Source organism: Pinus tabuliformis, chromosome 8 (assembly GCF_031772625.1).
Source record: "Pinus tabuliformis cultivar Carrire ecotype Pingquan chromosome 8, CPIR1, whole genome shotgun sequence".
Taxonomy (NCBI): domain Eukaryota; kingdom Viridiplantae; phylum Streptophyta; class Pinopsida; order Pinales; family Pinaceae; genus Pinus; species Pinus tabuliformis.
Window position 1 is genome coordinate 478,351,725 of NC_142294.1, and position 15,106 is coordinate 478,366,830.

The 15,106-nt window shown below is 37.4% G+C and overlaps 1 protein-coding gene across 1 annotated transcript; it reads left to right on the plus strand.

Annotated features, from left to right (window-relative positions):
• Positions 1–210: 210 nt before the first annotated feature.
• LOC149236141 (uncharacterized) lies at positions 211–3,102 on the plus strand. The gene is made up of 2 exons (XM_089368786.1): positions 211–1,282; positions 1,748–3,102. Exons 1-2 carry the CDS (start codon positions 211–213, stop codon positions 3,100–3,102), a joined length of 2,427 nt encoding a protein of 808 aa, XP_089224912.1.
• The last annotated feature ends 12,004 nt before the right edge of the window (positions 3,103–15,106 follow it).

Genomic DNA, 15,106 nt, shown 5'->3' on the forward strand with positions numbered 1-15,106 from the left:
TTCGATCCCAAGATACAGTGGTCAAAGATTTTGAAGGCATCAAAAGTGTTGCTTTCACATTCTTCAAAGAGCTTTATACGGCTCCTGAAAACCCTCATTTAGACTTCCAAGCCTACCCCTTTGACCTAATACCTCATCGTGTTCATGAATATGTTAACGCTATGCTGATGGCTCCGATCAGCAGGATGAGCTCAAGAAGGTTTGGACGGCATGGAGCCAGATAAAGCTCTCGGGCCTGATGGGTTCAATGCCAGATTTTTTCAAACTTGTTGGTCTACTATCAATAAAGATCTTTTGAGAATGCTTAGGAAATCTCAATCTTGTTCCAATATTGGAGGCAACACCAACTCGGCCTTCTTGGCCCTAATCCCAAAAGAGAAAGGAGCTACTGATTTTGGTAGATATCGGCCCATTTCACTATGTAACACTAGCTATAAACTGATCAATAAAACAATAGCCAATCGTCTCAAGAATGTTTTGCCAGATATCATTCCGGAAAATCAAGGAGGTTTCATCAAGGGGAGAAAGATTTTGGACAATATTGTGCTGGTGCAAGAAGCAGTTCATTCAAGTTGCCATCGAAAAGAGAAAGGAATGGTGATAAAGCTTGATCTTGCAAATGCCTTTGACAGGGTGAAACATGACTTCCTCTATGTTGTTATGAAGAAATTGGGCTTCTCTATAACCTTCATAAATTGGGTGAAAGCCTGCATCGGCTCCCCATGGATTGCACCGCTGGTTAATGGCCGCTCAACAAAGTTCTTCAACGCATCAAGGGGCTTAAGACAAGGTTGCCCGCTATCCCCGCTCCTCTACGCTATTCAAGCCTCTGTGCTTAGCTTCCAACTTGATAGCTGTCAACAAATCCAGACTCTACCAGGACTCAGAATGGCTTCCAATGTTAAAGACATTAACCATGCCCAATTTGCCGATGATACTCTGTTGCTTGGAGGAGCGAGCATAAATTCTGCAAGATCCTTTAAGAAGGAGTTGGACATCTACAAGGAGGTCTTGGGCAACAAGATAAACTATCGAAAAAGCACCATCTATGGCTGGAACTGCTCGGTCAAGGAACTGGCCAATATTTCCAGGCTCTTGGAGATGAAAGGATTTCAGACCTGGGAGTTTCTAAAATATCTGGGGATACCAATCTTCAAATCCATTCCCAAATTTGCCCATTGGATGCCCCTACTTGACAAACTAAAATTAAGAATTCAAGCTTGGGGAGCCACTTGGCTGAACAATGCGGGGAAGGTTGTCCTGATGAAATCCGTTCTCACAAGTATGCCTCTTTATCAACATTCCATTCTGCTTGCTCCCAAAACCTTCATCAGTAACATGGACAGTCTGCTGAGAATATTCCTATGGGAAGGGGGGAAAATAATGAAAAAGGACTCCATTTAGTTAAATGGGACACTATTAAAAAACCAATGCTGGAAGGAGGTCTTCAATTAAGAGATCTGGGTGCCCAGAATCTCTCCCTGGGCACCAAAATTCTATGGAATATTGTTGCTGGAAAGGCGAGCTAGAGTAAGAGAGTGCTGTGGAAGAAATACTTCAACGGACAGTGGCTGAGGTGTCTGGACCAGCCTCCAAAAATCATTAAAGGTTCTTCGATTTTCAAACTCTATCTTACTGCTATGGAACATTTCAGTCACAACCTTTACTGGATACCAGGTAATGGGAAAAAATTAGAATCTGGGATGATCCAATCCTTGGTGATCAACCTCTGAAAATCATGTTGAAGGCCTGACAAACATTAAAAACTGGCTTCAATCCAACAACCTAAACACCCTGTGGGACATTTCAAATTGGACAAATGATAATGGAAGACGGTGGGATAGCTGGTACTTGGGAGAGATTCCCCAAAGGCTGCAGATTGAAGCTTCACTTCTCTTAGATAAACTTCAAGGAAAATCTCCAACCAAAGCAACAGTTAAAGACAAAAGAGGGTGGGGCTCCATCTCTGGCAGCTACACAGTTTCTGAAGGATATAAAAGTATAACAGCTACTACTAATGTTCCCCCTGATCCTACTCAATGGAGATTTATTTGGGCCTTTCCTTCGCTTCCCAAAATTGTCTTCTTTTGTTGGACGTTAGCTCATAACAGCATTCTCACCAGAGATATTCTAAGAAAACGTGGAATGGAAGGGCCTTCCAGATGCCCTTTGTGTGTGTCAGAGGAAGAGTCGGCTAACCATCTGATGTTACTTTGCCCCTTTTCCTGTGAGATCTGGAGGGGGGTCCTAAGGTTAGGGGCTGTGGAGCTTCTTGGTAACATTCCTTCCCTGCTTCACAATTGGGCCAAATTGTCCCCGTTCAATCTTACTAAAAAATGCCTCCTCAAAACAGCCTGGATATGGATTCCTAAATTCACCTGCTGGAAGTTGTGGTTGGAGAGGAACAATAGGTTGTTCAGGGATGAAAAATGCACTCCTAGCAAAATTATTATTAAAATCCAAGCATTACTGGGAGAGACTTTGGACACCAAACTAGCTTTAAGGAATGAAGCAGCTCTGGACAGTGAGGAAGAGATTTGGCTCAAAGAACTTGTTCCAAACTATGATTCCAAGCCCATACCTCCTGCTATCTCCCAAGCTAACTGGGAAATCCGCCTGGAAGAACAGGAGTTTATCAAATGGCGATCTGCTTTGGGGGAACATTGCCTTTTCTTCGACGGGGCCTCTAAAGGCAACCCCGGAGCTGCAGGTGGGGGTGGGGTTCTTCTGAATCCGGATGGTTCAACTGAACTTCGGTTCCACTGGGGACTGGGCATTGAATCTAATAACAGAGCTGAAGCTCTGGCTCTGTGGCAAGGGCTCAATCTGGCTATCAAAAGGAAACTACTGACTTTGTCAGTCTTTGGAGACTCCAGGCTGATTATCCAAGCATTGAACCTCAATTCAACTCCTTCGCAGATTCAATTAGTCTCCATATTCAAGAAAATCAGGTTAACTCTGCCCCAATTCCGGAAAATATCCTTTTTTCATATTCTGAGACACCTGAATAGTCAAGCTGACCTGGAAGCTAATCTGGGCTCTACCCGTTGCAGAAGATCACTGCTAGTCAACTCTGATGAGTCAATATGCATCATCCCTTAATCTCCGTTTGGAAGGGATTCTGTCTCCAAAGAAGCGTGCTTCAGGATTCATCTTAACTATTCTATTCAGGAGCATCCTCAATAGTGGCGGGTTTCAACAAAGAAGACGAGGAGGGCCTTCTGTCATTCAGAAAGGCAATAAAATCAGATCCTTACAAGCTACTATCCAACTGGATGGTTGGGCTCAAAGAACGGTAGCCAGTGGTGGTAAAGGATTGATCCCAAAACAGCAGAGAGGTTCGATTTGATTCTAAGGTTTAGATCTAGGTCTCATTCTGGATCGACAAGCCATCAGCTGGGAAAGCATCAGGTGGACTCTGGTCAGCTGAATTGAAGCGTCGTCGCTATGGCAGTGAAAAGTTTACTTGGACTAATCCACTCTCAAACTCCATTTCAGCATTGTAAATTTAACCAGGCTCTCAGACTTGTTGAGGCTCGAAAACTGTGGAAAGAGCGAATTCCATATTTGATGTAATGATTCAGTACGTGGCAGCTGTTTTGCCACTTAATAATATCTATAACCGTTAAAGCCTAAAAAAAAACTCAAGGACATTGATACAATAATATTCCAATACATAGACATGGCATACACATTTGAAATTCCTATTATTGTAGTGCTCAAGTACAGTCGTTCTTGAAATCTAGAAAAACAATAAGGAAAAATAGTATAAAAGCACGAGTCATCTTTGTCCACCTCTGCAAGTCATCTTTGTCCACCAATGTAGCTGCAAATGTCAGCACTGAAAAGATCATTGGATCAGCAAAGGGTTTGGCATCATATGGAGCCAAAGAGACCATTTTCTCCCAAATTTTTCTAATGTGGAAGTTGGAGGAGAACTTATTTTAGAAACTAGAGAAATGAAGGTCAACAACTATGAAAGTAGTAAAGGTCTCCCATATTGAACAAATGTCAATTACGAAAAGACCCAAAAAATATCAATACCAAAACATTCAATCAACTTTAATTTCACAAAAGTTCATGCCTTACATGATAAATACACGGGCCCTGATCGGAAAAACTTACAAACATAGTATATCAATTAAACTTTGATTTTTTGCTTTGAAGGCTTGGTTGGAAAAAGCAAAGAGATCACAAGAAATTCTTTGTAGATAGGTAGTTCGTTTTGTTTTGAAACTATCATATCAAACAAATATAAACAATACATGGAAATCAATTTGCTTCAATGGAAAGTAAACAGTGGAAAAAAAAAACTCAGATATATGATTACATATAAAGTTAAACAAATTAAAGAAATGAACTCGTTGGATAACTCCATAACATACTTAAAAATCACTTATGTTTAACTAATGAAATTATTAACATAGATTCATAGCAACCCTGGATAAATTAAGTGCCCAAGCCGATCAAAATAAATAATTGAGTACTAACCTCTATATGCCTTTGATTTATTAAAAGCCCAACGAAATTAAATAATTGAGTACAAATCTCTCCACTCATAAAAGATCTTGTGTGTGTGTGTGTGTGTATATATATATATATTATCAATTTTCTTTTTCCTATTTTCCACTATTTAGTAGCTTAAGGAATAAGAAAACTTCAATATAGACCTCTTTCCACTTATATTCAGTCTTTATCTGTTGTGAAATCCTTATCTATGTGACCATTAATAAGGCCCTCAGATATATATTTTGCTATATTTTCAATTTTTGGCTCCACATAAAAATATACCCTACTCAAATTACTTTGCATATCCTCTATTTGTCCTTCGATCCTTAAAAAAATCTTTGTATCCCCATGCAACATCAAACTCAAACATTGTACTGGTTCAACAAATCCAGCACAACATATCTTTCCACACAATTTTGATAATAGCATTCCACTAGTAAGCATACCTTTCTTCCATGCAACCTACTTAAAGAAAAATTAAAAAGAAAAAAACGGAAGTAAAGTCTCCTCGATCGAAAACCTCAACCTTTATAAAGCTCGCAAACGATCAACAAACAAGGTCAGATTTAATGTTCAACAGTTGTGAAAGTCGGTGATGAAGCCTGAGAAGGTGGAGCAATCTGAAATAGGGACAATGACTCCACTTGTCTTAATATTCTCAGCCAGTAGCCCATGCCCTCATTGACCTGGAGATCAATACTCCACAATTTATTGGTATTTATGGCTAAATCATTTGAATCCATGGCAACACTCATTTTATCTTGGTGGTCAAGAAACCAATGAACTTTTGCACCATAAAATTGTTGCATGGGAGAATGAACTCGCGAGTTCATTGCATTGTTTAAGCTCTTGTTGCTTATTATTATTTCTCCTTCACAGTGTGGCCTCATGGCTCGGGAGTAACAACTGACCATTTTTGCCTTGTCGTCATGGCTAATTGTAGGCACCCATGAGGGGTTTTCGAAATTATTTTGATCATTACCAATAACTATTTGCAAATGTGTTGATAGAGACTGATATTCAAGCTCGTCCATGGTATTAATCAATATACATCTATGATCAATTTCCAGTTCTAAAGAGTTAGTATAGTGATAATGGAGCACAACTAAATTTGAATCAGTGTTTCTACTATGATAATATATAGTATTGGTACACGTGTTGTAGGAAGATGAGATTACTTCTCCCGAGTGTTCCGACAAAACATAACCTGGATCATGGATCTTCCATGCTGATGGAAATCCTGCGTCCAAATTATAGTGTTTGCGAGCTTACAGGACTCGAACTTTGGTATCTCATTTCTGATCTTGAAATGTAATGAAATGAAATTTTAATGTCCACGAGACTAGATATAGTCTATGGGACCAAATAGGATAATTGCAAGTACATTCATATACATAACACAACTTTTAATGCTTCAGCTTTACACAGTTTGGCATGTACTAGTAAGAGTCATAATTTTGCATAATTCTGGAATTTTCATGCTCTGGAATCCCAAGGAACTGAACAGAGTTATATTAGATTCTTTCAAAAACTGAAATATTCAAAATGAATATATTTCTATATTTGGTTATGATAATTAAAAAATAGTAAATTTATGTTGTCCATATCCATTTTGATATAAAGTTGTTGGATTTGAAACCAATGCAAATTCAACTATCTTTAATCACCTTATAAGCTACATGAAAATTACCATATAACCAATTCTAATCCAACAACCTATAATCAACTAATAGTACATAGTAGGGTAGATATAGGATGGTCGTAATTTCATGGCTAGGATATTTTGAGCTTCAAAGTGCAGTGGGTAGTGGGGCCTGTGAAAACTTTTAAGATCCAGAAAAAATACAAGTATTGGATTCCTTGGCCATCATTTAAAATTATAAAGAAAATAAAGCCACATTAAAAAAGTAATAGTGGGCTCTTGTGGAGGAAGTGGAGGAGGTGGGATGATGAGAGGGGTTGCATAGGAACCTCAAATATGTGGGGAAGCTAGACCAGTGCCCTAATCTCTCATAATAGTCGGTGGAAAAGAGAGAAAGAGAAAGATGGAATTGGTATTTACTCCATTCTTTCTATCAAACCGGATAAGGTTCTAAAAATCCGAGATTAGAAGAAAGAAAAACAAACTTGCTTGAGGGAAGGGAATTTTATTTTGTAAAATAGTTGTGAAAATTTTTTCTTCTCCATGTCTATGATTATTTGTTTGTCTTAACATTTTCCTATGCCATCTCTTAATCGAATAATTTAACATTCCTCTTCAGTTACTCTGCATGCATTGTGTGTATATCGATTGGGTTTTGGACATCTCAGACATCCAACATTGTAGAGTAAAATTAACTGTTGACTTTGCTATGTCTTTGATATTGCTCCATGTTCACTTAAATATACAGATTCTGTAATTGAAATGAAAATAAAGATACCTCTCAACCTAAGAAAACATTAATTTCCTTTTCCATCAAGATTAATTCATTTTTGAAAATATTGAAAGGCACTTTGAAGGCACATATTCAGCCAAAAGCCCTATAATGTCATAAGAGGAACTCCCTCCAATTTTATTTAGATTTGGTTTAGATTCTTTGCAACTCATTGTTTCCTTGGTATCATGTTAACACTATAAATACTTGTTAATGGAGTTTTCTTTAGCATATTTGCATGTAATGACTTCTTTGGTTGCATGACAGATTTCAGTACAACACATTGGTATATCTATTACACTCTCTTACAATAAATTCGATTTTAGAGTCTACAAGTACTTAGATTTATACCTGCACCAATTTATCTTGAGAAACACAATATTCATGTGAATCTATTTCTTGGTGTATATATATTTTTAACCCACTTATTGGAAGTGCACATCAAAGGAAACACCTTCGAATAGAAACACATGCTTTTTATAATAGAAAAACTACAAAAACATGATTGTTAATTTCTAGGCCTTCTTGTAGTAGTTGTTGATATACGCATTCCCTTGCTCTAGGATGAATGATTTCATTTTTGGGGTTGTTGTTGCATTGAGATAGTGCTAATGGAATGGCTTGGCTGTTTGCAAAGTAATAATACAGGGATAATGGGATACCCTTTCCAGCTTTTAGAGGATGGCATAGAGCTTCATTTTGCAACTAATCATTTAAGTAAAGCAAAAAGAGTATATATCAAAAGTATCCGACTATACAATGTTTATGAGAGTTATACTTGTGAAGAGGGAGTTCCATTTTTTCAACTCTTCATTACTTATTCCAACACAATGTGAACTCCATTTTGTAGGATGACATAATTTATGTCTTATTTCTCTAGTATGGGATTAAGTGCCAATTTTCACACAAAGTTATGACCATATAAGTTGTTTCCAGTAATTCCTAATAACATGTCAAAGTACTGGCCACAATTTATCCAGAATATGATGCAGAGGATCCAGCGGTAGTGATAAGAAATAGACATAAAGATGATGAAAGCCTCCCAAGGCCAAAAAAACACTCCTTAGTTGCCCCAACTGGGAAGCATACAAAACGTCTTTAGGCCAATGCTTGGTACAAATTCCTTCCCACGGCGCCACCTCTTCGACAGCGTGCTTCCAGTGGCGGCTCACACAAGTCGTGATCACCAGAGACTTAGAATCCAAATGCTTCAACACCTCGAACAGCACGTCCTTAGAACAAGACGTAATGGAACCATCACTATGTTCTTCTCATCTCATTTTATTCACCTTAATATCATGCCCTTGATGAATCCAAGGAAGAGGAAGGCATTGGCTATGCATCAACTACAACCGAATCTACGTAGGGCAAATTCTAGTCGAATACTCAACAATAAATGTTAACTCCCTGCCTTGAAAGGTGGTCGTACTTCATGCATCAGGATAAATTGGGCTTGATAAAAGTTTACACAAGTTGAATTATGATGGGAGAGAACAACGAAAATGGAGTGAGGGGATTGGTTGAGCTAAACAATGTTTACCCAGCCAACTTCATAGAGAAAACACCTTTCAATGTAATTAGTAAATTCAATATTTATTTTTCTAATGTTATAGTTATATAAAAATGATATTATTAGTTTTTCTCACTCTATGTGTGAATATGATGATGTTATCTTCTATGTATAGTAGTTATTTTACGGAAGGCACTTCATTCTTAAGCTGGGACAATAACTTCTAGTTTACCTCTTATTAGAAATTGTTTTTTTATAATGTCTATTTGTCATCTCCATACCAACTATTTTTAAAATATGGTTTCTCATTCCTAAGGCACATCATATATGACATGTATGTAGTAGTGTAACCTTCTAGATGTCCCTACGATTGGATGCATATGATCGATATTAATGGTCCCTTTCTTGCAATGTTTGTCTCATCAATTTACTCTTCCATTCCTCGTCAAATGTAATATTTTGTCTACCAAATTTCTAGAGATTTTATTGTGACAATGTCCTAACTGTTTTCTCTTCCCTTTTCTTTTATTGTGAAATAAAGCCCACATTTGATCTTATTTTTTTCATCAAAGAAAATCCCATTTATTTTTTGTATTAAAAAAGTAGTTACATCTTATGGTATTCACCAAATAAATAAACCAAGTATATGCAACATTTACTAACCATTTTCCCACCCAAAAAGAGTCAATCTACTTACATAGTAGCCAAACAAAAATCTAACAAACTTACCAGCAACATATCCCATATAACATAAGTCAACTAAAAATAGGGATGTAATTAACTACCTCGTAATACCCTAAAATTTCAACAATCACAAAATAATAGTCCACCAATGGTCTATTGTAAAAGATAAATGAGGACAAACTAAACCAAAGGAAAATTTCCAAGATTACTAGCTTCATCCATGTACTCTTCATAATACAAAGTTCCCAACTGCAAATTAAGTCCCTTCTTAGACAAGGAATTCGCTAGATCGTTTAATTCCTCGAAAATTTGTAACACCGAAATATCTTGGAAATATTTTAGAAGGTCTATGATAATGAGTAGGGACCGATATCCTTACTTGGCATATTTCTCTTCTGAGACTATTTTCCGTTCTACTCCCTCAACTTGGACTAGATGTTGGTTTACAGGAGTTTCAAATCTTTTAGAGTCAATGGGCATTCAATTTGATCGTCTCCCTCCTTTCTGACATTCCTTTGATGCTCTTGATCACATTTTACCTATTAGACAGGAATTGAACAATATCACCAAGGAGGACATCTACAGGAAGTTTGTCTAAGTCACAGGGTTGCGCCTAAAGATGGATTTCTACGTTGATAACTTATTGGAGTTGAGAGACGGACTCATTGTTCGACCCCAGCATACATTTCACCACTAGATGCATGCTCTTCACATTCCTCTAGGCCAGTTCAGAGTAGGTTCTCATAGACTTCAGGTAGAGACGGACCACCAGATTGATAAACCAGACAGAAACTGCCAGATATGTCATTTACAAGAAGTAGATACTGAGATGCACTTCATTTTGGATGCCCTATCTACTACGAGAACAGAGGAAGGTTTCATTGCTTGTTCAGAGATTCTCAGATCCTTGCCGACTTTTTAGGTATCCCAATTAGAGATGTTTAGCCCTATATATACAGGAGGCTCTTAGGTTTTGAGCATGTATTTTTTAGCCTCCAATCAAACCAGACTCCACACAGAGGATCACAACATTTTTCAGGGTACTACCTTCAGACAAGGGGACCAAGAGACCAATTGATACTAGTACATATCTAGACTCAAGACTAGTGAGGATTTGTGGGACCTCACCCCACCACACGATATCTCAGGAACATATCCATTTCTGGGAGAATGACTAAGTCCTTCATACCTCAATAGTGTGCAAACTCCCCTACGCAGTCCAGTCGACACTTTCCACCGGCCCTTCATCAAGCCAACATACTTTGTTGAGTTTTTCTTCAGTGTTATTCATTTAACCTCAAATGTTAAGAGAGATGGGTTTGATCCTTAGACCCATTAGCTCTTGGATATTCTCCATGAGGGAATTGCATGCATCGTATCCTTTATATTTCATACATTGTACATTTATATTCATGCATTGTATCTTTTATAGGAGATTGTTTGGTTCTCCCACCTTATATGGACATCATTGTATTCAATAGTCCTTTTGACCTACTTTGTGGTCAATATTGGACATAAATATAATTATCTTATCTATCTTGTCTTATATTGTCGTCATGAGGAGATAACTTACATTAACAACAACACTTTATTGGTCATTTTTACAAAAAAATATGAACTCGAGTAGTCTTAATGGATTTATATTAATTGGGATGGGTGTGTTTTGTTTTGTGATGTTTCATATTTAGGTAGGTAATTACCATTAGAATTGTGTGTAATTTGTTTTATGATATTTTCATTCAAGTAACAAACTACTAATTAGAAATTTCCCATTTTCACAATCAAACATATGTATTAGTTTTTCCTTAGTTCTTTTTAGCTTTTGCATCTTAGAAAAATATTTATCGATAATTTTGTGATTGATTTATCCTATACATAAATTTTAAAGGAGACCACATAAACATCTACATTGTAGTGAATGCATTTAAATTAAACATTTCAAGATACCAATAACCTTTAATGGTATGTTAAAAAATATTACATGCAATAAAGCATATTTCTAGTAAGACACATTGTAAACTTTGTCATGTATTTGTGTTTCATTAACGATGTCATGTTACCACTTTGAACACATGAATCACAATACATAATAGACCAAAATTATCCATTTAACATGGTAATATAATACCTTAGCAACAAGAAAATGAGTACAAAAAGGTTTTTCAAGGAATCTCAAATGCGAGTAAGAGTTTTTAGCTATTTGTCACAACCTGTAGAAATTCCTTGTAGATTCAAATTGTAGATTGTAATATGCTAAAACAATTGATTTGAATCTACTATACTTATCAGAGGAAATAATAAACTATCGATGAAATCGCTATGCATAAAAGAGAAAGAATTCAATCACACATAACACAATAATTTTATGGGGAAAGCCATAGCTAAAAACCCTTGTTATTTGTATATTGCATTAATTAGAAAATATGAGAAGATTACAATGCTTTCTCAAGGCCAAGCAACCTCTACACAAAATCAATATGTCTTGCTGCTTCACAAACAAGCTCCAGTCATTACCTAGATAAATATGTTGCCTACCAAGCTCATATTTCCTTGCGCGATTTCCTAGGGAATTAGCCCATATTTAATTGGGAAAATCCTCATCCATAATTGCGCAATCCATCAATAGACCTTCCTCTTATTGCATGCACCACCAATTTAATCTATATGATTTTACAACTGATAGTACGTTGTCCCTGAACTCTAATCTCAACTGAGTCTTTCTCTAATCTAACATGCATGAGTTAATTATGAGTGAATCTTTAGTTTACTGGAGCAGTGTTGGTTACACCCCACTACTGGATCTACCACTAATTCCGCCATCAAATGGAACTAGTTTAACTGAATTTAACTCAGTTAAGTTGAATTAATTAATTACAACTCAAAATAACTCAACCTAGGCCCCTAGACTTTAGGAACCACTCTACATGACTCTAGATAAACTCCCAACACGAATTAACTGAGTCAACTAATTCAAATTAACTTAGTTAACTATTACAAGTTGCTATGAGAATTAGAATTAGAATTTGATTCCTAATTTAATTCAAGGAAAAAAATAAATTAGGATTTTCTTGTTGCATTTTTCAACACTCCCTGTTAACAATAAAGGGATTATCTGCTACCCCAATCTTGCCTCTGTGAAACTCGAATTTGCATCTTGACAATGCCTTTGTCAAGATATCTGCATCATGCTCCTCTGTAGGAATGTATTCCAGCAACATGATTCTCCTCTGCACACAATCTCGTAGATGGTGATATCAGATGTCGATATGCTTGGACCGATCATGAAAAAATGGATTCTAAAAGAGTTTTATACAGCTCTGATTGTCACAGTAAACCACTGTAGGATCCATCTACTGACCAAATAACCCAACAAGGATCTTCCTCATCCAAATAGCCTCACAAGCTGCTTGACTAGCATCCATATATTCTACTTATGTTCAATTGAGTGCAACTGATCTCTGCTTCCTGTTGTACCAAGAAATTGCTGCTGACCCAATATTGAAGATTCCCTCTGATGTGCTCTTCATATCAGATGGACTCCATGCCTAATCTACATCTTTGAAGCCTTGAAGCTTCACTCCCTCTGTCCTTCTATACCAAAGACCAAACTCAGTGGTGCCTCTGATGTATCTCAAAACATGTTTAGATGCCTTCCAATAAAGTTTGGTTGGCTTAACCATGGCTTTACTAAGATGGTTAACTGCAAAACACATGTCCAGTTGTTTGTTCACGAAATACATAAGTGAACACACAAGTTGTCTATAAAGAGTAGCCTCCACTACTTCACCTAAAGTAGCATCATCCTTCCTCTAGTTACCTTCTAGAGGAGTCTCCATGGGTTTGTTGCTCTCCATGTGGAACTTCTTCAATATCTCGTTGGCATACTTTCCCTAAGAGACAAACAATTCCTCATCTCCTTGCCATACTTCCATACCAAGAAAGTAATGCATGAGCCCTAGGTCTTTCATCTCAAATTCTCTTGCAATATCCTCTTTGCAAGATTTCATCAGCTTCTCATCACCTGTTAGAATCAAATCATCGACATATAATACTATAACCAACAATTTATCTTCAACCAAAATGTGGTAAAGGTTCGAATCTACTTCACTTGGTGAAGCCCAACCTGGTGAAATAGTTGTCAATCCTGGTGTACCAAGCGCAAGGTGCTTGTTTTAGTCCATATAACACTAGCTTGAGTCTATACACATGTGACTCTCTGTTGAAGGTATAAATCCTTCCTGCTGCTTAATATACACTTCTTCCTCAATCATGTCATTGAGGAATGTTGTCTTCACATCCATCTGATGTATCTTCCATCCATCTATGATGACAATGCTAAAATAGATATGATTGACTAGTTCCTTGCTACTGGAGCAAAGGTCTCATCGTAATCAATTCCTCCACCTGAGAGAACCCTTTGGCCACAAATATGGCCTTGTGTTTCTCCACACTCCCATCTACTATTTGCTTTACCTTGTAAAGCCATCTGGAACTCACCACTGACTTGTCTTCTAGTCTTGGGACCACCTCCCAAACATTGTTTTTGATAATCGAGTCATACTCCTCAACCATGGCATCAACCCCATACTAGTTGTTGCATTTCTTCCTCGAATGAGGATGGCTCAACCTCTACACTCTCGCTCATCAAAGCCATGTAGCCAATGTACCGATCTGGTGACCTCCTCTGCCTACGTTGTTATGTGGTGCTCACACATTCTCTCTAGCATCATGCATCAATCCTTCCATCTCTAGAAGTATCTGCATGAGTGGTTGCTTCCACTCTCTTCTCCTCTGCATTGGTTGCTACACTTCATCCTGAGGTTACTCTTTTGAAGCTAAAAGTTGATCATATTGATGTAACTGAAACTCCCTCTCAAGGGAACGTTTCATGGCCTTCTCCTCATCAAAATTCATATATCTAGGAACCATCATCATCTTGTTGGATAACAGGTACACCTAATAGTTGTTTGGTGTATCATTGTACTCCACAAATATGCCCAACTCTGTTGTTGGCTCTAGTTTTTTTCATGCATCCTTGGTAACATGACACTAGATTGATGAACCAAATATATTGAAGTGTGCCACATCTAGTTTCTTACCTAAAAAATCTTCTTCTAGTGTAAGCATCAAGAGAATTCGATGAGGGTTTATGTTCTATAAATAAACAATTGTGTTGCATGCTTCAGCCCACAAGTGCAATGGTAGGTCCTGATCATGTAACATCGCCCGTGCAACTCCAACGATACTTTTGTTCTTCCTTTTAGCCACCCCATTCTATTGTGGGTTATGAGGTGTTATTAATTATCGTTGAATGCCTTCTGATGCACAAAAGTTCTTGAATTCATTCGACACATAATCTCCACCATTATCTCTTCTTAGAGCTTTAACTTTCATGCCAGTATATTTCTCGACAAGTGCTTTATATTCAAAAAATTTAGTGAATGTCTAACCCTTCTTCTGCATGAAGAAAATCCAACACTTACGAGAAAAATCATCAAGAAATATTACATAATACCTGTGCTTGGTCATGGATGTTGTCAAAAATAGTCCACACACATCTAAGTGAACTCGATCAAGGATCTCTTATGCTCGACTATCTTTATCATGAAAGGAAGCTTTGGTGTACTTCCCCAATGTACACCCTTTGCATGTGTCTCTCTGCTCTAGTGTACCCTTGGGAAGTCTTGTAGAAATTTGTTGCATGATCTTCAAAGATTTGTAATGCAAGCGACCCAATCTTATATGACACAACTCACTGATGTCTCAGCTCTGCACCTTCTCTGCTTTAGTGCTCAAAGCAACACAATCTTCTACATCTAATTTTTAGAGGTTCTTCACCCGAACCCTGATCCGCTTCACCTTTCATGAGGCTATGTGATGAAGGAAATAATTTCCCTTGCTAAATATCACATCATAGCCACGATTCTCAAACATGGCAACTGAAACCAAGTTCTTCTTCAAACCCAGAACATACATGACATATTTTAAT

Excerpts from the sequence above, each read along its gene's own strand:
- LOC149236141 (XM_089368786.1), top strand. The coding sequence starts at position 211 with ATGGAGCCAGATAAAGCTCTCGGGCCTGATGGGTTCAATGCCAGATTT. Across the intron at positions 1,283-1,747 it reads GATGAAATCCGTTCTCACAA|GCCTGACAAACATTAAAAAC; the intron begins GTATGCCTCTTT and ends ATCATGTTGAAG.